This window comes from Polyodon spathula, unplaced genomic scaffold (assembly GCF_017654505.1).
Source record: "Polyodon spathula isolate WHYD16114869_AA unplaced genomic scaffold, ASM1765450v1 scaffolds_600, whole genome shotgun sequence".
NCBI classification, from domain to species: domain Eukaryota; kingdom Metazoa; phylum Chordata; class Actinopteri; order Acipenseriformes; family Polyodontidae; genus Polyodon; species Polyodon spathula.
Window position 1 is genome coordinate 1 of NW_024472089.1, and position 25,000 is coordinate 25,000.

At 39.1% G+C, this 25,000-nt stretch overlaps 1 protein-coding gene across 2 annotated transcripts; it reads right to left on the reverse strand.

The window, feature by feature from the left end:
- Nucleotides 1-1,192: 1,192 nt before the first annotated feature.
- On the reverse strand, nt 1,193-24,785 carry si:ch1073-358c10.1 (peptide methionine sulfoxide reductase MsrA 1). Of its 2 annotated transcripts, none has more exons than XM_041240504.1 (6): nt 24,725-24,785; nt 20,655-20,723; nt 19,583-19,702; nt 15,801-15,905; nt 7,804-7,910; nt 1,193-2,269 (listed from the first exon to the last, which is right to left on the reverse strand). In XM_041240504.1, exons 1-6 carry the CDS (start codon nt 24,759-24,761, stop codon nt 2,093-2,095), a joined length of 615 nt encoding a protein of 204 aa, XP_041096438.1. In that variant the 5' UTR covers nt 24,762-24,785; the 3' UTR covers nt 1,193-2,092. The 2 variants fall into 2 exon arrangements, with proteins under 2 accessions (XP_041096438.1, XP_041096439.1); XM_041240505.1 differs by lacking the exon at nt 24,725-24,785 and adding an exon at nt 20,356-20,451.
- Nucleotides 24,786-25,000: the final 215 nt, after the last annotated feature.

A 25,000-nucleotide genomic window follows, 5' to 3' on the forward strand; every position in this document is an offset into this window, starting at 1 on the left:
GGGCTTAATGGCTTTCTCTCGTTTGTAAATGTAATTTTGAGCCTAGATAACAGAAGGACTAAGTGAGACTTAATTGAAGTTTTTCAAATCCTACATGCTATTACCAAAGTCCGCCCCAGGTTGCTGTTTCAAAGTAAGCATATAATCAGGACAAAAAACACAATCGGAAATTAAGTGGAGACAGAATGAGTTGCAAAGCCATGCCGTTTCTTCCGATTGACAGGGAGCTGTCTGGACACCGTTCAGGGAACAATAGTTATTATGTTCTTATGTAAGCATCTGCTTGGGATCAAGACATCTCAAACCACCCCTTATCATCCAGGTGGAAATCCAGTGTACTTCTGTCAAAACATACATTATGTAACATTTGTATAACTGGAAGGCAATTAGTTTGGTTTCTCTAGAAATGTATTGATTACTGTATTTTTAAAATAAATAGTTATTCCATTTAAACTACCTGTGCATGGTATAGCAAAACTGTATAGTAGTACTATAGTCACATAGTAGAACCTATACAATACTATATGTACTTTGTGCAAAAGTGTATTATCTATTTAATGTGATCCTGACTTAGACCACAATGTTCCATGCTATAGTACTGAGGCATCACAGAACACTCCAGGATTGTTCAGATTGGACAGCCCATTGTCCCCACAGTAGTTAATAGATGTCGGGCTTTGCTGCTGAATTCACAGTACAAGATGCCACCTGCTGGTTAAACTCTGAATTGTCCTGAAGGCAATAGAGGGCTTTTAGTGTAAATAAACTTCAGGTTCTAACTAACTATAGCAATGACTATGAATCTTGCATCAATGTATAATTTCCTAAATATGGAGGAACTGTTCTACAGACTTTTGTTTTATTAACTTTTGTATGCCAAATTATAACAAAACCCTAACCCACTGCAGAATGGGCTTCAGAACAGTCATTTTAAAACCAATTATACAGTAGTCTTTTATGTTTGTTTGCTTTACCTTAAATTAGCAGAACATGTTCATGACACAAAATAGACCTTGCTCCAATAATATCCAATGGTTTTAGTGCACACTGCCTTTGTGAGGCTGCAGCTAGCCAAAGGGATGGACACTTTCTCAAGCCCGGGAGTAATCATCGAGGTAAAATTGAATGAAGAGGCTTGCAAGTACACTTTTGGGATGTGAGAATCAACTTTCAATTAAAGTAGCATGGTCTGTTTGCAAGGAAGACTTTTTATTTAAGGCAACATATATCCAAGCATTGACTCCCCAAATACAAGATATTTCCAATGCACCTCAAACATCTGATCTACTGGAGCTGTAGAGATCGAATACATTAACGATTTTGTTGTTTTCTACACTTCCGTAACTTCACTTAACAAGCATAAATGTGAAAAAAAGGCCTTGAAAAAATATTCTATGAATTTTAAGCTTGTGATTCAAGAGGATACAGTGCTGCACTGCATGGTGGAAAGCAGTGGCTTTTTTGGCTCCAGAATCAGCAAGAAAAAATCACTCTAGGAAAGTAGCAGTTGTTTTTCACTTTGAGTTGTCTTGCGAGGCTCTCTTGAAAAACATCAAAGTTTAGGAGAGCTTTTGAGACACAGAAAGATAAACAATAACTTTATGAAATGACTGATTATGGCCGTAGAAGCAAGCTTCCATCCTTAAAAAAATAATTATATATATATATATATATATATATATATATATATATATATATATATATATATATATATATATATATTCATTCAATCCATTCTTAATGAGCATGCTGTTCTGATGTTTTAGAAGGTCAGGTTTTAAGAGGGTTCGGCTATGATTCAAAAGACCCTAAAACAATTATAAAAAATAAAAAAGCTCCTTAAAATGATCTTGACAGATCTATTTTTCAAATGTTTTCTAAACACCCATATAGATATACAGATCCACACAGCCAGAATCCTCTTTGTAACAAGCATCAGAGCTAGTGTGTCTGCATGTAAACCGCTCTCACTGAACTCTAGAAGGCTGCAGATTTGTTTGAGTGAAGAAGTCTTTTAGTATGCACCCTATCTGAGCATGTTGCTACCTGAGCAACCTGGGCTTTGCTTCCCTGAGCATGGGAAGCACCACAGTTACAGCTCCACTTTCTTGCCCAGTCCAATCGGACAGCTGACCCCTGTGCCTTTCAGTCCGCAGTAGCCATTGGGAACCTTATGGAGGTACTGCTGGTGGTAATCCTCTGCATAGTAAAACTCCGGAGCCTCACGAATTTCAGTGCTGATCACACCAACACCCTTTTTGGTCAACTCCTGCAAAAAAAAAAAAAAAAAAAAAAAAAAAAAAAGGAAATATGCTTTTATTACTTGATCTTACATTAAACCTCCCGTTGAGAAGTTCTATTGCAAAGCAGCAGGAGTGAGGCAAAATTAGCTACACCTGTCCTTCAGTAGACACTGTAGGGCTGAGGGGGGTGTAAAATTATGTCTACCTATCAAGGAGGGGACATGCGTGCTTCCAAGCAGGGTATAAGGATACTGATAGACTTGCAGCCCACTTGTAAACTCTGTTTTAAGCTTGTGTTTTACTCTTGTTTTTCACCCCTGCTTTTAGCAATGCAATTGTTTCTGCAAACTGGGCCTATACAAAAGCGCTGACATGTTAACTAAAAGCTCAATCTGTTCTTGGCATTTCAAGAGGAGATAATGATATATACAGAAATACCAACATAATACAATAAGTATCCAAGTCAACAAAAGCCCCTGCCTAGCCATTCTGCATGCATTCATTTGCCTAATAATAGGGAAGGTGGGAGACTTCTGTACATAGATGAAATTGGCTGTAAATGCTTTACTGTTTAATGCATGCTGTAGTAAATTTGGTGACACATTTGATGGTAAATTATATAAACAGATCGATCATTAAAACTGTTCCAAATGAAATGTCTCATCTCATTTCCCATCGTGACCTACTAAATGTTTAGAAACGAATGAGGCACAACATAACCTTATGCCTTCAAAAATCACCTTAGGGTACATGAAGTTCCAATGAGTGCCACATGCAGGCGCCAAAGGATTAGTAAATCTTTTCAGAAGACACTAAAGAGCAATTCAGTGCTTGAAAAACGTGCTGCAAATTAAAAATACGTGAAACTTAACAAGTGGAATCTAACCCTTTACTTGACCTTCCTTACAATATCAGGTGAGGTTGACATGTTTTCCTCCTGTTTTGTATCACTACCAACTTTTGGTTTCAACATTTTAAAAACAACAACTTCCTGTCCCATTTAAAAGATTCCTGTCTGTCAGTCTGAAAACTGCTGCTTTAAAGCTACCCCCATACCATACACATGTAATAAAACTAGCCACACCTCGAACAGAACCCTTATGAATTCTTTCCTAACTGTGTGACCATCTCCTCCTATTGAGAAATACATGCTCTTCAGCAAAGCAGATTCCTTTTCACAAAGTGTACCTCTGTGTGTGTCAAACGTAATTGAGATATTTGTTGAAGATCATCAGGTTTAATGAATTACTCCCAGCACCCACCCAGAAAAGGCGACTTATACAGGGCTCCTGCTGATGCTGCAAGAATTCTGACTGCATGAGGTCTTTGAAGAATCTTTTTCTTCACATACAGATTTGCTAAACTTTAACTCACATGCAAATCTTGCTTCACTTTTTTTGTCAGACGAAACACAATTGCTGATTTTCAAAGCTAGAATTAGCAAGTATTAAATTAGCACCCTGGGATAAATTTCACGTGGGCCAGGTGCTTTGTTATTTTCTAGTTCCTGCAACTTAGTTAATACTTTCTAGAGAAAGTGCATGTGACACGATTGTGTGTATAACAATTTTTAGGGGTCTGTATAGTTATTAGTGCACTGAATGTATTTGTGTGTAGGCGTGACTATATTATAATACTCCGCATATAATGCATTTTGATTCTAAGCTAGTGAAAGTTCCAAGGTCAAAGGCAGGGGGCAGGATTGAGCATTATATATTAATTTCAGAATTCCATCTACAGGTAGGTCATGTCAAGCCTGGTTGGGGATCAAGCCTGTAATCTCGAGTTTCCAAAGGCACTTCAGTGCTGGCTCGGTCTGCAGAAATCTACCACACTGTATGCCATTTTACTCCACATTTCCCCAAAGAAAGAAAATCAACACAGCCCAGACAACTGTGTTGGGACTGAATTAATTGGCAACTGAAAAAAAAAAAAAAAAAAAAAAACGTCTGTTTTCGAAGACGCTGCCTTTTTAATTGAGCCAGTGTGCTTTGTGGTGATGCACACACAGGCAAAGCTAATCTCTCTGTCACTGTTTCACGGCAGGCAGGCAGAGTGCTGGTATGTATCTCTGCGAGTGCACCGGGCCGGGTCTGTCTCAAGACCTCGTCTCTTTCTTTTTTCTAGCTAATTAACTGAGGCCACCTTATCAGCCGGCACACACGGCCGCCCCACAGAAGGAGAATTAACTCTGCTTGCTGATAAGCCACTGTTCCACATGCGCCACCCCCTTCCCATTCCCTGGCAGTATTGCATCTCAGTTCACTCCACTGCATTAACAGCAAAGACATCCTTTGATCTTCTGCGAATTTCATTATGCCTCTTCTTTTCTAACCAGCATTTTATTCAAGGCTGACGATAATTAAGAAATTGACAGCCCTGCAAAATGCAGGCGGCTTTTTTTTTATTATTATTATCCACAGAACAGCTCGAAGACTGGAGAATAGACGATGGATGCTCTTAGGAGTTGTGAGACTAGGCTACTGGAGACTTTCCTGCAGTCCCTTGCCTCAGGTATAGGTTTATTCTACTTATACTGCAGAAAGCGTATATTTGTAAGAGACTGTACATATTTATAGGCGATAGAGGTCAATAAGGTCACTAAACATTAACATTGATGCTTCCTTGCATATGGATGGTTTGAAGAAATGACAGATGTTGTGAGGTCAAAGGCAGCTGGTCCAGCCAGGTACAGTATCCTACTCAGGTTGAAAGACGGAGCATCATCTGTGGGTCAGCACAAGGTTATTGGTGCAGGTGTGGGATTGTGTAGCCCTGATCAACTTTATCAACATCACATAACTCCCAGTCCTCAGCTTGAACCACTGAGACTCCAAGCTTCAGGCATTGTACCTTCCTGGTCCTCACATCTGTAGAACGGCTTAGCTTTATTTGTGTGGGGTTCAGTGTTAAGGTGCTGGCCATACATCATTTCACATAAAGCCACCTTTTATAAATACTGGTAGTGTTATCAGAAAAATAACTTCCTTGTTCGATAACTGACACAAACTATTTTGAAGCAAGGCATAAACACATTTTCAGAGAGGAATACAATTATGTTACAAAACTGGCAATAAAAGGACATAATTTAATTGACTGAAGTTTCTTGTTTGTTTTCTATACATGTCTTTTGTTCTCTGCAAAAAATGGTGGCTTTGTCCTTGCTTCAAAATAGTATATGTGCACACAGCCTATAAATCCTGCACTGAATTCAATGATAGCTTTTGATTTCAGATCTCATTTCAGGCAACAATATCAAAAATGATGCACCAATGACATCATAAAATGAAATGCTTTCAGAAAAATATGACTGCTGTGGGAACATTATATAAATCTGGGTTCCATTACATTCTCCGATTGTGGCTTTGTGCAGCTAGCATCAGGCCTGACCCCAACACCTCTCTATAAGACTGGGGATGAGGTCCTAATCTCTATGGCAACTTGATAATCTGTATCAGCCCCTCTGACCTCCATTGTTTGTTTCCATGGTGACCTGCTACCCTGGGACTCCTACTAGCTCCCCTACCCCACTGTCATCACCAGAAAATAATTAAACAGCATATGGGATCATACATACATACATACATACAGGGGTTGGACAAAATAGTAGAAACAAATGCCTTACATTTGTGTGATGGCCTGTCCTTGACATTAACTACTTGATTAACCTGGTCTGCATATCCCACCAGAAAAATGTATTTGCCGAGCAAGACTCATATTAATCATTGCAGGCAAGACTGCCCATGGTGATCCTTCACCCCATTAGCAGTGCTACTGCAGGTGTTTTTATTTGTATGTGCAACCCCAGTATATCTGACACACAGACAGTACATACATACACTCATACACACACTCCAGCCTTTAGACAGCGTTCTCCGAAATACTTACCAAATGATCTGCAATGACAATAAATAGTCATCCAAGGGTTAGACCAAGGGCAGCTACAAAAGGCCAATTTACATGTGTGATTATTTCATGTGAATGGACAATACACGTGAAGCTTGTGAAAGTGTCCCAAAAAACGGTTTCAGTATTTTACTGTGAAAGTCTGCATTTCTTGTGAGATTCCAGGAAAAGCTTGTGAAATCAACGCCCACTTACACATGTAAACACGAGTTTCTCGTGGAAATGTTAAATAGCTTGTTCAAGTCCTTTCCTAAAGCTGCTATAAAAGTCACATGGGAATACACAAGTTACCACGGTCCAAAGATGGCAGCAGAGAAATTAATGTTTTGTTTGCTGTATTTCACTTATCAGATTGATGTTGCAGATAACCCCACTTTTTTCTCCATCTTCCCTAGAACTGTGCATAATGCTAATCATACACGGATCTAAATGTGTTTGTAAAGTATCATACAATCTGTACCAAATTTCTGTTTAAAGCTATTATTAAAAATGTTTGATAAACTGCATCGTGGGCTTGCGAGTTCAGGTGGTTGCAGCTGCTGTACAGTTCTTCAGAATACACTTGCAAATAGCTTTCCAAACATCTGTCAAAATGTCTTTATTGTAAAGAATTACTAAGGACTATGTTAAAATGTGTATAATTGTATGCCAATGTAATTTCTTCTAGTTATGTCTGAGCAAGATCAGTGTCGATCCTCCACTTCCGTCTGTTGTTGTGGTGAAGAGGCTCGGATATTAATATCCATAAGGGAAGAGGATATGATGAGGCAGCTTGATACAATGCACAACACGAACGTTGTTTAACCCACTCTCAAAACAAAATGTGGTGTGGAATTTTCGTGACTTATTTCTTGGGAATCAAGAAATACTCAAAATTCCAATTCTTTATTTAGCAGAAGCAGTCAAACAAGTACAGCACAAATGAGGATGCTATATTTGGTATAACGAGATACCAAATAAGCTAATGAAACAAAAATGTGATCCAAAATAAAAGTACAGCGTCGGGTTACAAAAATACAGATAGCCGTGCATCTCTAACAGCAGCACCCTCTTCATATCGCTGTTGTGCAATTCTTGCTGGAGGCTGAGGTAGCTGTTCCTCCACTTGCCTGAACACCTCCTTACGGTCCTGGCACAGATTGTGCAGGACACAGCAGGCAGTAATAATTTGGGGAACATGCTCGTGGTTCACTTGAGTACGCTTCAGTAGTATTCGCCCCCTCCCCTGCAGTAGCCCAAACGCCTGTTCAACCACCACTCGGATTTGGCCCAGTTTATTATTAATAAAGACATAACCGAATACTCCCGGCAAATCAGATCTTTAATAACCATTTATGTCAACCACAAGGACACGTGGATTATTTCTCGTGAAACTGTTCTCTGCTCATGTAAACAGTATTTTGTTCACTTTCAATAATAGCATGAGAATCAAAGTGGGCCGTCATCATAGCTAATTTAAATCCGCCCCACTCCCCCACCCCCCCCACCAGATTACTTCACGAGAAACAGATGTCTCAAGAAAAGTCAAACACTCATGTAATGTGGCCTAATGACATGAGCCATTGGTAATAGGAGACAGTGCATTTTTCAAATATAAAAAAGTACACATTATCACTCTTTTTTTGGTGCATTGCAGATGCACTGTGACTCTCACCTGCTGATACGCCTCTTTGGTCCGTAATGCCAGCTCCATCTGTTGGGGCGTGTAGGTGTAGAGAGCGGAGCGATACTGCGTCCCTATGTCATTACCCTGCCTCATACCTGTAGAGACATTTTAACAAGAACAGGTCAGTGCAGGCTTCTCTACTTCTTGTTATACGAGATATCCCTTTTCAAAACTTAAGCTAAATTATTCCCATTCCTGCAGTGATGATTAAGGGTGCAGTATCGAGGGAGATTAGGCTACTACTTCACAACTCCTGCGGACACATGACCACAATGACAGCTAGGATGTACAGGCAGAGAAATAATTCCACTTATTCAATATTCACAAAGATTAGGGAAGATCAGTCCCTGGTCCCTCTTATGATCTTCTGTGACCACTGGTAGAATGGTACCACAGTCATGTCAGTACTTTGGGGGATGATGTAATTTGGTATGTTTGTGTAACCAGGCTCTATATTCTAAATGCATTTTTTAATGGCTTATTTTAGATTAAACAGTTGCTTTAAGAAATTATAAGAAAACGTCTACCCCACTGTTAAACAGTCAAACAGGTTTTCATGGACTAAAAAAATGTCCTTTTCAAAAACAGGCCTTAATGGGAAAAATCTCAACACAGTCCTTAAAGTTTTGTGAATGGCGTGTCTGTGCTGTGATTGAAGTATGAGCCCCAGTGGTTCATTGGAACTTTAGGCCAGGTCTCTCAAATGGGTTTAATCCTGACCTCACACTGTTCATCTTTCAAAATAGAAGTGTGTTCCAGTAAACTGTGAGTAAATAAGATTTACTCAAACAGGCAAGCATCGTGCCTTTACACAATACTGTCAGCACATTGAATTTGGCTTTTCATAATCTCCTTGCACAGAATTACTGCACTAACAGCATATTTAGCATGTTTTAAAAAAAAAAAAAAAAAAAAAAAAAAAAAAAATAGGGTAATAGAAAAACACTGAGATAGAACAGGCAAGGTGAACCTGAATGACCTTGTTTTTCCATTGTGACTTGAAGCAAACATACAGAATACAGAAACATGAACACACATTAGAGGAACTGCAATAAACACTCATCACAACAGAACATACGCAGGGTTCAGCAGCCAACACATTTATAGGACTGGTTAAAATGGGCTAATTCACCGTCTTTCTATTTCCATCACAGTGTGCAAGTTCCTTCCCGGGAGGAAATATTTCACTCAGGTTTGGAGTAAAGACCCTCCCTATCTTACCAATTTAAGCAAGTTCAAAGGTTAACAAAAATTGCAACATCCTCTGTTCCCTGCAATCTCCATGAAGGGTACATGAATTATTAATGAACACCTCCAAGTGTCCGCTTAATTATTCATGAGAACTCTCGGGTGAATGAGGTCATTTGTCTGGGGTCTCCTTAAAAGTCAAGCGTTTTCACAGAATAGCTTTTTTGTATAAATAATAATTTTACAATATGAACTCAAAGAGGACATATTTAATGTAAAATGTAATAAAAATAAAAACCTATAATATTGCACAGGCAAACACTGTCCATGTTACCCCACTGAAACCCCACTAACTATCTTGGTGTTATGTCCCTGGACAGTTAACCACCATTTACTACCATTGCAGTATTACTGGATAGGTCACTTGTACTCTACTGTAACCCCCAAAATGGGTTTCTGCAGAAATGACAACGTGACAGCAGTCAGACAAAAATCAACATCAAACATCAAATCAATATGTTGTTGGTCAACAACACACTGAAACTCCGCATCAACAGCATGCCTAGATCACCCATTCCCTGCCCTCACCTCTATCTGTGTGAAAACGTGTCTCCTTCCCAATATAATTCATTTCCAACTGTGTCAGTAAACTCCCTCTTTGAGACTAACTCTATATAAAGAGCACGGCCTGTGTAACAGATCTAAAAGATGAGCTTAAATCAGTAAAACAGGATCTTTACTTCCATTCAACATGTTTTTATATAGACAGAATTACACTAAAGAGACTAACATGCATTTCAATCTGAAGACTATATAAAGAAGTGCTAGAAGAGTTCCTGAAGGTCATTACATCGAAAGTCATAAGAGAGATCCTATGGTACTATTTATGTAGGTTGGGCACACAGAGGAATATCACAGGCAGCACTTACTAAATGCCACCCTGGATCCCAGAGTTACTACATTGATTGATACGTTCACAGAAAGGCGGAGAGTTTGTCACTATCCTCCATGCTGTGCCAGTGTACTTCCTGCCCCTTTGATTACACCACGCTGTGCTGCCCTCTAAGTTCGGGGAAACACTCACTAATCCTGCCCTGGATTTTCCCCAACTGATTTTCTCTGCAGGATCTAGTCACCGAGAAGGAGATTTCGTTGCTCTGCACTGACACTTGTCAAGGATTTGCTGTCAGACGCTCAGCACTGATGGGTCCATCTGCCCTTCCAAAAATCTTTCAATATAGTCTCGTTTCTTCCTCTTTTACTTGCACAGTCTACAGGGCATTCACCTTAAAAGTGCTGGCACAGTTTTCAAATCTCCATGCCCTTCCTAGACCATTGCGTTCAGGTGGACTGCGACATACACATTTAAAACTGAAATGTTAAAAAGTCAGAAGAAACCAAGTAAAATGCATGTAAAAAAAAAAAAAAAAAAAACACAGTTAATCCACATTTCATATTTATTTTAGCTTTTCTGATAAATGCACGTGTTCCTGAAATTCTAGGAAATGCCAAGCTCCACGAGTAAATGAAATAATGTTTTATTTACTACAGAAACACTCAAGACCATGTGTGGCAGCATGGCAGGGTGAAAGCCCTGCCCGTGCATGGGTGTGGGTGTGCGGGGAGTACTGGGTGGCAGGGAAGGGGTTAAATTCCTCCCTACAAAAACATGTGGGGATGTGGCTGGAGTAGTCAATTGAATAAATAACTACATTATTAATTAAGGCTCCCACACCCCTTCACACCATGCAAGAAAGTTACATGCATTCAGCACCAGACCAATATTACTGTGACGCATGATCGGATAAGGATTATATGTTTTGCATTTAGACACATGTTTTAAATTGTGTTTTGTTTTTCATATTGGAGGTAGGTAATGATAATATTCAGAATAAACTGGATTAATTATGGTTTTTTAAATGCGTTGTACATTAAAAAATAAATACACTACATATGTCTGTTCATAATAAGCAATTTATATGGAAAATATATTTTAAAGCTCAACGCTTCTAATCCTGAACTCAGAGCTGTGACTGCTACAGAATACCATGTGACATCATCTTCATGGCAATTAAGGCAGAAAAAGCCACAGCTAGTTTTTTGTTTTGTTTTTGTTTTTTCATTCACCTGACAAATACTAGGGTGGACTTTCATAATACCAGTATTGACGTTATTTATATTTTTGGTTACACATAAAATACAACAGGTCAGAGCATTTAAGAATACTATTTGGGCTTGTGTAATGATGCTTGTAATAATTTTTTGCTTCCGGATTCTAGAGATCTGTGCTAAACACTCTACCCTCCAAACCCAAATCCAAACCCAACCGTCGCTCATTGCAAGCGACACAATAATGAGAGCTGCTTGGGACCGGGAACACAGTTTCAAGGTCATCCCTGCAAGATCAGCTTGGAAAACAGATTGAACCCATTTACCCCTGAATCAGGTTACCTGAACACCGATGCTGTATTTGTGTAGCTCTGTGTGCGTTTGTGGGTACTGGGATAGCAGTCAGTGTGAAAATGTTGTTCCAGACCTTCATTTTGCTGTAACCAAGAATTCTGGACCTTCACTTAAAATAATTACCAGAATCCCTGGTTTAACCCCTTTAATGTTCTATGCAAAGGTGCACTGTACCTTTATGGATTCAATTGTTAAAGAACGCTGCTCTGTATCACTAACCCCGCTCTCATTTTCTCAGCTTCCATTTTTTAACTGGTTTGTCAAAACCAGGGCATTACGACACAGCCGGCAACACAGACTAGCTGCCTTGCTCCTCAACCAATCAGAACAGGGATGGCAACATCCAGAGCCAATACTAGACTCCCAGCAACCTTACTCCTGCCCCCCCACTCCCGAGACAAAAAACAGCATTAACCTCATCCTCTCCAATTCACAGTACCACACACATATACACTACATCCAGTGTTGAATGGAGACATTTCAAACTCAACTCTCCCTTCTATGCCCTGCACTCCTTGGATCCTGGTATTACAGAGATTATAAAAACAGAGCAGTCGCAGCGTGGGTTAAGATCAGCAAAGCTCATGATTGTTTCAGTAGAAACACTATTACCTTAGTATGTGTGTGTATGATACTCTGTGTGAGATTATATATTATATATATATATATATATATATATATATATATATATATATATATATATATATATATATATATATATATATATATATATATAATCTCACACACAGGCACACAAAAACAGATTTTGCAACATCATTAAAGAAAACCTTTGTAAAAACACACCTCCATCCTCCTCCCCCAATGGACTGATTAGTTGTCTACCCCCGCACAGAGGAAATATTAGCCACTCCTTCAAGATGCACTCTCCTTTCTCCCCAGCACACTTGCAAACACCCGCAGTCAGCAGACTAAGCTGAATTGCTGGAGAAAAGCATGAAGCGTGCCATACATATGTACATACATTCCCCCTTTGTAAGACTTTCATCCTCAACTAGGGATAATAAGAGATACCCTGCAGTCAATGCATTTAATTATTTTAAAAAGAAAAACACCTACTCTCCTTTACAAAAAGGATCCCGATTATCCTGACTCTTGTGTTTTGTCAGGGAAAAATCTGAAGCCTATCAAGTCATCAGGTATGAGAACATTTCTCATGGAACAGCAGTAGCTTGTGTTTTGCACATTGAAGCTGACATTTTAATACAAAATGCAAATGATTCAAATTAGTCACAAGAGTCACTGCATAAACAGCGTGCAATGTATTGCAGTGGTATCTTTTTCTTTCTAGGTCGTGGTTATAACAAAAAACCCATAATGCCGAGCGGTACCTGAGAAGCGGAGATGGGAACTATGAACTGCATGCAGAGTTTTGTCAGCAGGGGGCATTGCGAGGCATCGGAGAGGGTCTCTTACAGGGAATAGGGGACCTGTGTTACACAGCATAAAAAAAAGCAACACAGCACAAGCTGTCCCTGCGATTCGATTCTCAGGTCAGACTTCATGAATCTTTGATCAAACTTTCTCAGTCTGTTCTGGCTCAGTGGCTGAGAGCTTCATGGCTTTTTACTGACATGACATCACGCTCCTATAAAAAGAGATGAGCGAGACAGCCTGCAGTTAGCCAAGATTTAACAAAACCAACAGGAGAGACAGACCTTTTTTTTTTTTTTTTTTTTTTTTTTTTTTTTTTTAACCCTCGCACTACCCATCTTTCATTTCAACAGATTTCTGTCAGACCCGCTGTCTTGTCCATTGAAACAACAGTGACAGGATTTCTTTAAATACAGGACTGTACACCTTGCCATGTCCACCAACCAATCAGACTGCAAACGGCAGCTCATCATCTCAAAACTCCTTTATGACTCCGAATGGGTGCTTTATGTAGGACTAGGCAAATCAAGTTTTACTAAAAACCAAATATAATTTTTTCTGTATTTTTGTTGCTGAATTTTAGTATACAGGATATGATATTTTTTCAATGGGATTCTTAAAATGAGTAAATTAGAACCCCTAGAAAGGTGTATAGTTTTACTATGTTGTTGTTTTTTTTTTAATTTGAGATTAAAAAAAGAAGCGGTCACTAGGCTCACGATGGTTTGCCCATTTCATTATCGCATTTCCCTCAGGACTGCTTCCGACTGCTTCTTGAATGACCTACCCCAACCCTCACTGCAGCTTACAACACAATAAGCAGCATCACATTATCTAGGACAAGTGATTGCCTTGAAGCACGTGGGTGGGAATTCAGAAAAAAATCTCTTCGGCTAATCAATACTTTACTGCTTTAGTTCTAGGGTTGCCATGGATACGACAGCATACCTGCCTATCAGAGCTGTTGTTACATATCCCATGGACATATAAGGAATATCATGGATCCCCCCTGAACTGCCCTCTCAACCAATCAGAAAGCCTGCTTAAATAGTAGTTTCAGCCATTCCAGGCTTCAATGGGAGCCCGATAAACTACAATATTAGGAGCCTTATTACCTGTGCTGCTAAAATGATCGCTTAGATCACAGGACACACTGATGGTGCAACACTGCACTGCATTCTTTCCATGAACGAGGGCTCTGGGCCACAGAATATCTTGGTCTCTAGACTCAGCTAATTTTATAAACCAGAGGATGGAAGTCCAGTTATTCTAAGATTCAAAATCTTATGATAGAGGCTAGAAATTGATCCAGTTATTAATGCAATTAGAGGCTTATTTCCCTCCCTATGAAATACATTTGTACGTCCTGTTTTACTTTAATAACATGTAGTAATTTTAGTACTGAAAACGTATACCTACACAAAGTGGAATCTGAATCTGCAGGATTTCTGTACTGCATGATCCAAACCTGGGACCAGGGTCCGGTTGCACAAAAAAAAAAGTTAGAAAAAACTTAGTTTAAGTCCAGTGAAATTGGTCTAATGTACGACCTTGAGATAAGTCTGTTGCACAAAGCAAAACTTTGTAGGTCTTATGTAAGCCTGATCTTAAGCTACTGTTGCTAAGCAACAAAGACCGGTCTTATTTTTTTGAGTCTGTTTGAAAAAAAAAAAAAAAAACAACAAAAAATTGCTGCGCGCAAAGTGAAGAAAATACATTTTGGCGAAGAAGAAAAATTGGCAGTGGTACTAGAAGTGATTATTAAAAAATAAGTAGTATTTGGGGGATCTCAGGGGTGTCATTAAAAAATTCTGACAAAAATAAAGCCTGGCAAGAAATTACTGGATGGGTAAATGCCATCAACCCAGCCGTAAGTCACACCGTAAATGACATTTAAAAAAAATGAAAAATCTGCTGCCAGAGGCAAAAAAAAACAAAAAACAAAAAAAACTGGGGGCGGCCCTTTTGAAAAAAACTTTCCCAGTTCACTTCTCTAATAACTGATATTTATGGGGAAACGTGTCCCATTTTCAGTGGAAATGAACAGGTGCAGAGACTGGTAAATTAAAAAGAAGCCAGTTTGTGTCTATATATTTTCCAAATACCGTTTTAATTAAAAATGTATTCGAATCGGTAGTATTCTTATATTCAAAATCCCACTGTTCTAGTGGAGGTCTTGTGGAAAAAAAAAAAAATCTGGTAATCACTCAATTTCAAGAACATATTAATCTCTAGGTAAACACATAAATAAACTTCACGTGTGTGGCTGTTATATGAGTACATACAAGTCAAGAATGAAGTTCATTAAAAAGTAAGAACTTTCACAGACCAGTTTTTTTACTGAAATGTTTAGTTTGTTTGTATTTTGCGAAAAGATGCATGCACATTTTTTTTTTTTTTTTTTTTTTTTTTTAATGTATGTGTTGTTGACCTCAGCTGGGCAACGAAACAAAAACCATACAGATTAGTTTAACGGTTAAAAGCAAGTGGTTACACATGCATCAAAGTTTGCTTGTTTATACTAGTGTATGTCTCTTGCACAAGGGTGGCTGTGCAGATAACATGCATGAATTGGGCTAAATGAATATGATACTACCATTGCAGCTTTTTAAGAACCAGAACATTCACAGACTGGAGGATATTACTCAGATTTCTGCAACAGCTGATGGTGCTGTTGTTAAGAAAGGATTACAGGTCTGTCTAAAACTTATGTTTTTAATTTAAATGCTCAATATGATCAATTGTGAGACTTGCATTGCACTGATACCAATATTTGTTGTAATGGCAGTGGTGGTTTTGTATTAATGCTGAAAAGTGCAATAAATGTAGCCTGCCTCCCTCCCTAGGGCTTAAAAACACACTGGTGGGCCAGACTTGGAGTACGTTTTAAATAAATGAATGAATGAATAAAATATAGAAAGGCTGTGCAGCTGCAGTTGTACCTTCTGTAGGGTTGTGACTCTCCCAGAATATTTTCAGGAGCTCCTTGTAGGTGACTGCCTGCGGGTCATAGACAACTCGTACCACTTCTGCGTGTCCTGTCATTCCTGAGGGCCAGAAAAAAAAAAAAAAAAAATCAGAAAGATTAATCTCCCGTCAAGGAAACAAAATGTTTAAAACGTATATTCAGTAAGAAGGACTGTCCCCTACACAGATTATGTCACCTAATTCTAGCCACCCCACCCCCCTCTTGCATTAGATAATTTGCATACCGTCACCTCCCCCAACTCCAACCTTGCAGCTGCCCCTTGGTTATGGGCGGGGGGCAGCTGGTGGACCCTCAAACCAAGCAGGTTTGAGACGATTGTTAATTTCTGTACGTATCACAATAAATCAGTAAAAAAAAAAAATAAAATATATATATATATATATATATATATATATATATATATATATATATATATATATATATATATATATATATATATATACACACACATAATTATGTGCTGTAGGGGTTTCTCCTGATCTACAGCAGACCATGTTACAAATGACAGTTCCAGAAATGGTAGGCTAGCACAAGGTGACGTGCAGGGCAGGGCGAGTCATGCAAGCGTGATGCCACTCTCGCTGTGTAGCCGAGTTGCAGGGGGCCAACCAGGACTGCTGCATTGGACTCTGCGCTCCAGTGGGTTACGGCGAGGTAACCTTGCTGCACTTTTAACAGGGGCTTCGCACACAGGGTTGAGTAGCTTTGTAACATTCACAGGTTGACTGGGTGAAAAGAGCCCATTGGCTTGACCGCAGTAATTAAGGTCGACCATTGATCTTTTTCATCCTAACTAGTAAATATTAAAATGGGTTTAAATAAATAAATAAATGCCAAATGTATTTGATTTTTTTGATTTCTATCCCTTAATCGCAGATATTAGTGGATCTATCAAGTTTAAAGGTTACATACTTATAAAATAATAGTACATTTGTTATGTGTTTTCTACAGCTCTCCAGCTGACTCTAATTGGCTTTGCACCTGCTTGAGGCGTTCACTCTGACAATGTACCAAAGACTCCTGATTCAAGCGAAATCTTGTGACTGTGATTTTTTTTTTTTTTTTTTTTTTTTTTTTTTTAACTGGGTTGACTCCACACTATATCACAGCGAAGGATTGACGGTAATAGTGTTACAGGATTTGTCAAGAAGCAGGAATCATTCCCCCCTCCTCCATCGCCTTTTTGTTCTGATTGTAATTCTTTATAAATTAATGTTTTGAAGATTTATCCGATCTGTATTTTAAAATGCAAATATATACAGCATGCATATACACAAAGGATTTAAATAATTTAGGACATTGAAAGACTTCTAGCGGAAGCATTTGTCATTGAATGGATCAAGCTGCTTTTATAATTCTAAATGTAGCACTACAGCACGTTTAACAGTTATGGATAATTTAAACTAAAGTCAAGGGCCCTATATTTAAATGGATAACCAGTAACACAGTTTCCCAAATTCTACCCTATTTGCAATATGAAGCGTGCCAGCAACTGTTTCATGTAAAAACATCCATTTCAGTATTTGCCTGGGACGGACTATTTTTTCTTTTTAAAGCTTGGGGCTGTCTGGTAACGGCACAAGTGTTTCCAGTGGCCCTCAGTGCTCTGACACAGTTGGAGGGGGGTACCCTGCTGAGCTGGCAGATGATAGGTCCCCAGCACTCTCCAGACCCCTGCTCTGACAATCAGCCCTCAGGAGCGGACAAGTACCCCAGCGAGCCGCTTCGCAAGGTCAGCAGCTCTGACACGAGTGCACCAAATCCCCCTGCTGGCAAACTCTGGCCACTTCAAGGGGCAGGACTAACTAGAACTGATTTTTTAAAGCTAATATACGGTCTAATACAGAAAAAAAGGAACACAGAATACAGCTATCTTGTCCATAGCTGTATTATGAATCTATTTTAATAAAATGTCCATTTCTCTTCTGTGACTAAAGTAAAATGAACATGTTTCTTGCAGAAACACTTCTCTATGATCTGAGATGAATTTAAATGAAAAAGCTTTTGAATGAACAACACATACAATCATATAGCAAAACCATGGAAAATGGAAATAGCTCATGATGGTATCTGCTTTCAGTTTATTTTTCAATTTTGACCAAAACCATTAATGACTTTAGAAACTAGAAGAAGAAAAATACATTTTCAGTTGAAGCCTTTTACCTGAATTCTGGTGGAATATTGACTTACTCAAGATTTGTACTAAGATCCTTTAAGCACTTCTATATTTCTTATAATAAAGCGTTAAAGTTACCAAAACCAAGGAGACTTGGTCACTGATGCAAGTCATTGAATCCTGGGGCAAAACTGTACAAATAGTTTTCATTAAAACATGTAGGGGTCTCTGCTAGTCATCTAAACAAGGTCACTATACATGCTGTCAAGGGCAATGGTGAGAGCACAGGGCATGCAACCAAATGACTATAACATATATGCACCAATGATGAGCACAGAAATCATGATGAGGATGAAATGGCAGGGCACTTCACATTTGCTTTGCAAATGATAGATTTGTACATCTTGCTCATTTATGTGGGGGCTGGGCTAAGGAGCTGTGCTGTGCTGTTCTTGAGATAAGCCAGTCTAAACTGAAAAGAGCTCTTGAGGAATTGCCAAGAAAGACAGTGAAGCGCGCTCCAAACCTCAATGGTTACAGCATTCTGGCTGCAAGCTGATAAATCACACACCTTCCAGAGGACTGCAGAGACCAGCCCGTTCTCTTACCCCCCCACCCCTCCTTCAGCACAATTACAAAAATATTTTGCCTTTAAATATTTCTTACTTTAAGCATATATAAAGGCACATTGATTCCTAACAGCATGCAGGACTCGCTGCACACCCATAGACCTAAATCTCTTTCTCTGTGCAATTACACAAGAACATGAGGCCCGTGGGGCCTCCTCTGATGTGTGTATAATACCCGAAAAAAAAAATATGGAAGACAAATAAGATTCCAATTATCATCTGCTACTGTGGCAGGATATCAAGATAATATTGCAGTACAGGGGGAGTTCAGACAACACAGGTCCATGAGGCATTTCACACAGAAGAGCTTATCTATCCCCTCCTCCTAGCCTCTCTGGCTGGCCTGCTAAATGCTTCGACAGATAAACCATCATAATGCCTTCTGTTCGTCTCTCTCCGCATGCCAGCGAATTAGTGCCTGCAATTAATACACTGATACAAATATTGTATTGCCTCCGAAAACTGCACTGGCTGCTCTGTGCTGCTAGATTATTCAAAGCTGCAATTAACTGCAGAGCTGCCTGGAAGTAGGTCAGGTGGAAGGAAGAGAGTCAAATTAAAGGCAATGTCTTTTCGTATCCAAGGGTATGGGCAGCTCAGTGGTTAAGACTGCTAGGCTGCAGTGTGGAAAGGTGGGGAGTGCAAAGCAGTGTCCTTATAAAAGGTTTACCACTGTATATTTGCACGGTAATCTTTTTTAAAGTTTTCCAGTGCAATTCCAATGTTTATACCATGCACTTGCCATTTTTACCATACCTCTCTGGGCTTTACACTGCTTACCTATGCTGTACCATGCTTTCAGTGTGTCTGAGTGGCTCATGCTTGGTTGCAGCCTGTGAGGAAGAGTTTGGAAAGCACTATATTTAAAGATTTATTTTTATTTTTATCAGAGGTTCACAGTGTTGAAGTCATGGCTTCGATTCACTCTCCCAGTTATATTGGCAAGAGGGTGGCCCCTCTCTTTCAAGCTGATACAGAAATGAGCTCTACCTGAACAGACTTCCTGGTAGTTAGGGTTTGGGGTGTAGCCGCCAGCATATCCAACCTGCGTGGAGAAAACTCCTGACTTCCTCCAGAAGCGGCGCTCCGCTCCCCAGAAGCAGCCCATCCCTGCAATGTAGTGAGAGAATGAAAATCCATGTGTCAGGGCTGTGCAATCCAACACGCACAACAGTTCCTTACAGCTGCACAAGACATATGTTTTTTAGCATTTGTTTAACAGTTCATGCTGCTAAATATTTCAATTAAAAAAATAAAACTGTGCAGCATGTGATGGTATCGGTCACCATTAAAACTGCCACTGCAGAACGTCAACAGCTGCATTTTAACGTCAATATTTGTCTTCTGAAGGTCATATTGCCGGGTTTCTTCAAATAAAATGTTTCCCTCAATCAAGTTTCTGTTTTCTTTCTATGGCGTGGAACGAGATGTTTAATTTCCGTTAAAACATTAGACATCTCCGTTATGGGCATGTTTTCTAAAGCTTGTGTTGAGGGCTGTGAAACTGTTGCAACACCTTACAAAAGTGATGGACCTATTTTCTTGGTATTTTTATCTGTTACAGTAATTATACCGCTCCATTGAAAATGTGCTTTTGCTTTTGTGCTAGGAAAACGAAAGAAAAGCTAAGAGCACTGCTTGTAAGGGAGCTATGACAACCCAAATATCTAGAAAGTAAGGACATGGCAACTGAACTTTATCAAACAGTTGAAAAGATACGAAAAAATCAATTTCATGCCCTTTGGTCTTTAATAAAAGTACACCTGGTAATTTGTTTCAATCATCTGGAGCCAGATACTGCAAGTAAAGGTTTGCCTGTGACATCATCATCCTGGGCATGTTCAACTCCAGGACAGCAACTGAACAGAGAAAACAGTGACTGTCAAGAACAGAAAAGTAGCTATTAAGAGAAGAAATCAAGGATTTCCAAAGAAATATGATAGGGTAGAGAAGTTAAGACACGCAACTTATGTAATCCTTCCTAGTAAAACATTTTGGAAGAAAGCAAAGATGTTTAATATGCACCACAACAAAATAAGATGAAACCGATACTCCAACTTACCAAAAATAATCTTTTCCATTCCTTCTGGAAAAGGCTCTACCGTGGTATTGCCATTCACTGCATGTTTAGCTAGAAACAAAAAGAATGATAATGTGAGGCCTTGTTGAAAAAACCAAAACACTTGGCTTCCTTGGTAAAGCCTGCAGATTTGGTCTACATTTAGTTACACATGTACTATGATTAAATTGTTAAAACAGTAAAGACCCAGCCAGGCTATGATGTGTGAAAAGAAGCAAGCGTAATTTCAATCCAGCTCAGGACACAACAAAATTAGATTGGTGGTTGGAACCTTGCCCCCAGTGGACGTCAGTCTACATTAGAAAACCAAAGCTGTCATCGTGCTTGCTCATGCAATTGTCCATCACTTCGAAGGAGAACTTCTGAACATAGCAACTGCAGATTATGCAACGTCAATTGACCCCCATGTCAAGCAGCCCGACCTTGGGGCAGATCCATTTCAAAGCAGTCAGAGTGGGGTACAGCCTTTATGCTTTGGATTGATTTAGAATCACTGTGCAATGAACTAAAAACTAATAATAGTAATTAACTAAATCACCAACTCTTGCATATCAGAATTTGAATTAATAACTATTTAAATTGTCTTGTGATGCTATTAACTGGAATTTATTTTTCTAGAGGAAAAGTTAATATAAAAATTGCTTGCATATTAATAATAATAATAATAACACTGGCCATGGACTAGTCCCTTCTCGCAGGTTCCAACAGACTGTCAAAAAGCAGGTTTTCTTTGTTCAACATATATTGGGCCAGACAACTGGTACAGTACATACTATAGTTAATGGACTGAGACCGCGGTGCACATTAGTCTTGTTTTGTGTTATTGTCATTGAAACTGTTCTTTTATATAAAATGATATGAATTCTACTCACTTCTATAATATCACTTATAAGTGCTGTAGGTTTGGGTGTTGGTTGGTTGGTTGGCTGAGCTGTGAAATGCAGTAACAGATGTGATGGCGCTCAGTTCAAAAGGGACCTGCTGGATCAGCTGCACTCTTTACTCTTGTAAATCTTTTGCACTGAATATTCTTTTAGTCCAGAGCAATGCAAAGCACTGTATACGCTTGACATTTCATACAGACTTCATCACCCCCCATTATTCATGTAAGCTCCCAGTTTTACTGCCAAAAGGTTAATAAGCACCTCTGTTTAGAATAATCTCATCGCTCACAAATTGTTATTAAACAGCTACCATGCCGTTTTACTAAACATCAATATTTTAATCAAATCATACTTTTTCATCATTAATACCATTAAATATTTAGGTGAAGTACTGATCAAGATTATTATTATTTTTTTTTTATTTTTTTTTTTAAATACCTAAATGTAGAAACAGATTGCATACTTTGAGAAAAGACACAGAAGGGGCGATGTGCTCTCAATTCAGTCAGCAGGACCCTCCAGAAAAATACGTTCTTCAGATTTATATCATTTGCACATTCCCTCAAATGATAGCAGCCTATTTAAAATTAAACATTGATACCATTCTGTATTATTGAAATGCAAACTCTGTGCTTTGGAAGACAAGAAAATGCTTCTATCTAAAAAAAAAAAAAAAAAAAAAAAAAAAAAAAAACCCAGATGAAGAAAGCATTTTAAAAAGGGGGTCAAAGTTCAAACACATCCACCATATTGAAGCAAACAATACGGTTCTCAGCAATATAACCCTTCGCATGAAAGATATTTAAAATGATTTAGAGCAACTGTTTTAAATTGAATAAAAACGATCAGTGAAATGGTGAGTTTTAGGTTTGGTGGTTGTTTGCGAAGTTGGCCAAGAAGTTTAGCTATGAAACACAATGACAGATGTGGTGACTGGATCTACAGGATGAGCCGCATGCTTTATCTTCACGCCTGCCTCTCCACCCCCGCATCAGGTAAATGAAAATGTACAAGGCGGATTAACCAGGCTCTGCCTGTCCTTACTAAGCAGGATCAAAGCTGGGCCCTGCATTTGGAAGATTACATTGCTGTCAACCCCTAAGAAAATATCAGTCACTTCTGTTCTCCCTCCCCTGGCTCAAAACCTTGGGGTTTAACTGCATGCCTTGTAGCAGAGACTGACTGCCGAAATTCCATTCTTATGGGATTTTCCATTCTTTTGAGTAGCTGTACAAGCACAGTAAGGAACATCTAACCAACAAAAGCACACAGCACAAACCAAGGATCTGTATTTTTTTTTTTATCAAATCATAAAAAAGCTGTAATTGTAAAGTTCTGTTTCAGGTGATACGATATGCTACAATTGCAAAAATTCCTTCTTGACAAAATTCTCTCCCCCCCCCCTAAATCTGACATCTACAGGTCACTGTTCGTTGTCATGGTGCAGTCTTTGACGGCAAACTCATGCAACAGAACTGTATCTTACAACACAAAACAGGTCTAAGCTATTAAATATTACTTCTTGGAATGTTAAAGTAGTTAAGTACTTTTCAGTGAAAAACACACCACACTCCAGAGATCATTCAGCAATGCATCAGTCAAAGAACTTGACTGAAAAAAATGGTTATCAGACATAATTAAGGCTACAAACATGTGTCCTCCAAGGCAGACACACTTTGCTCTGAATCCACTTAACAGCTATGATGCTTGTCCATCTAGAGAGAGCCAAGGGAAATGCATGCAACTCCATGTTCAACACGGACCAATTGCGAGAAAAATAAATAATCATAAAAGCACACAATTGCATACAACAGGTACTAGCAAGGTTAACAGCCAAAGATTTTTTTTCCAGTGCAAAATACAATACAGCTTTATAACTAGGACACAATTCAGAGGCTTAAAGAGCCTCTTCTGCCAAAGCAATGCCAGCCCAGCCAGAAGGACAGTTGCCAAAACGGCTCTGAATTCCTCTCAACCCTGCAGGTCCGTAAGCACCGAATTCAACAAAAGGCACTGGTGCAGAAAGAGCAGAACAGCAGGGGCTGTCGAAGCTACAGTACAAGGCTCTCCCACACACTGCTTTAATGAGTGTGCAGGAGCACGTCAACATTCTTCCCCACAGTATTTTACTAAACTAAGAAATAATACAAGTTGTTACTTTATTACATCACAAACACTAGTACAAGTGAGGGTAAAGTCCCTCAAAATAAAACGAGAAGTATTTACATTCATAAGCAAAGTCAGAGTGACCTTTAAAGTGGAGTTAAACAGATAAAACTTACCAGGTATGAAATATTGACACATGGATTGTTGTTTAATCTTGTAACAGGCAGTACTATATTTTAAAACCTCAACTACATACTGAATCATGGAACATTCACTTTCAAGGCAAAGGCATTCCTTGTAAACAAGATGAAAAAAATAGAATAAAAAAAAAAAATCTGGCTTGGAATTACACATTTTGTCCCCTGGATGGCACGGTGTGCTATGTAAAACAACATAAAACATGTTAAATGGTAGAAAATTTCAAACGTAATAACCTTCAGTTTCTATGACACTTTTTGAGAACAATATTAACAATATTAACATTACCGTAGTTATTCTGGTATTATTTTCAAAACCCAACCGGATTCCCCCCTCCCCCAGGAACCCACCATAACGTTAAACTCAGCTTGTCTGCCATTCTATCACTGTCTTCATCTCTAAATCACAGCAGGCGGGGGGATCTTTTGGACTTAGCAATTGCTAATTGCAATTTGGATACATAAATAAGAACATTACATATTTAATAACAGAGCCAAAAAAAATTAGTGGACACATGGCTGTCTAAATGTATTTTAAAGCAGGCCAATCTGTAGGCTCAAATTGCCCACCTGGCCGCTGGCGACTTCAGAAATGTGTGTGCCCGTTATTTAGGCTAGTCAAGATGGCAGACAATCTGGTAGAATTTAGATGTAATATTAAAAAAAAAAAAAAAAAAAAAAAAAAAAAAAAAACAAAGCCAGTGTGCTTTCTGCCAGCCTTTAAAAGCAACTGATAAAGGACCCCTTCGCACACAAACAGCGAAACACACAAACAAGCCACCATGACAGAGCTGGCATCCTCTGCCTCCACTTCTCTGCCTTACTCGCTCACACACACACACACAATCTCTGACAGCATACCCACCTCCGCAGTGGGCATCTCTCCCAATCTGCCTTGGCATAACTCCAGGCTGTGCCAGCCTCTTTCTATTCAGCTGTTCCCTTGCCAGTTACAGCAGTGCCAGGAAATATATAAGAAGGGGGGGGGGGGGGGGGGGGGGGGGTAACGAAGGGAAAAAAAAAAAAAAAAAAAAAAAAGCTTTTCTTTTAAAACATGAAAAAAAAGGAAACATTATCTCCTTTCTCCGAGCGCAAATCCGAGAAACAGATTTCCAACAGCAGCCACCTTTGTGGATTTCTG

What these genes read in the sequence shown, in the direction of transcription:
- si:ch1073-358c10.1 (XM_041240504.1), bottom strand. Translation starts at nt 24,761, where the DNA reads ATGCCAAGGCAGATTGGGAGAGATGCCCACTGCGGAG. An exon ending in CTACCAGGAAGTCTGTTCAG is followed by an intron (nt 15,906 to 19,582) that starts GTAGAGCTCATT and finishes TCTGGCCCTCAG; the next exon opens with GAATGACAGGACACGCAGAA. An exon ending in GAGTCACAACCCTACAGAAG is followed by an intron (nt 7,911 to 15,800) that starts GTACAACTGCAG and finishes ATGTCTCTACAG; the next exon opens with GTATGAGGCAGGGTAATGAC.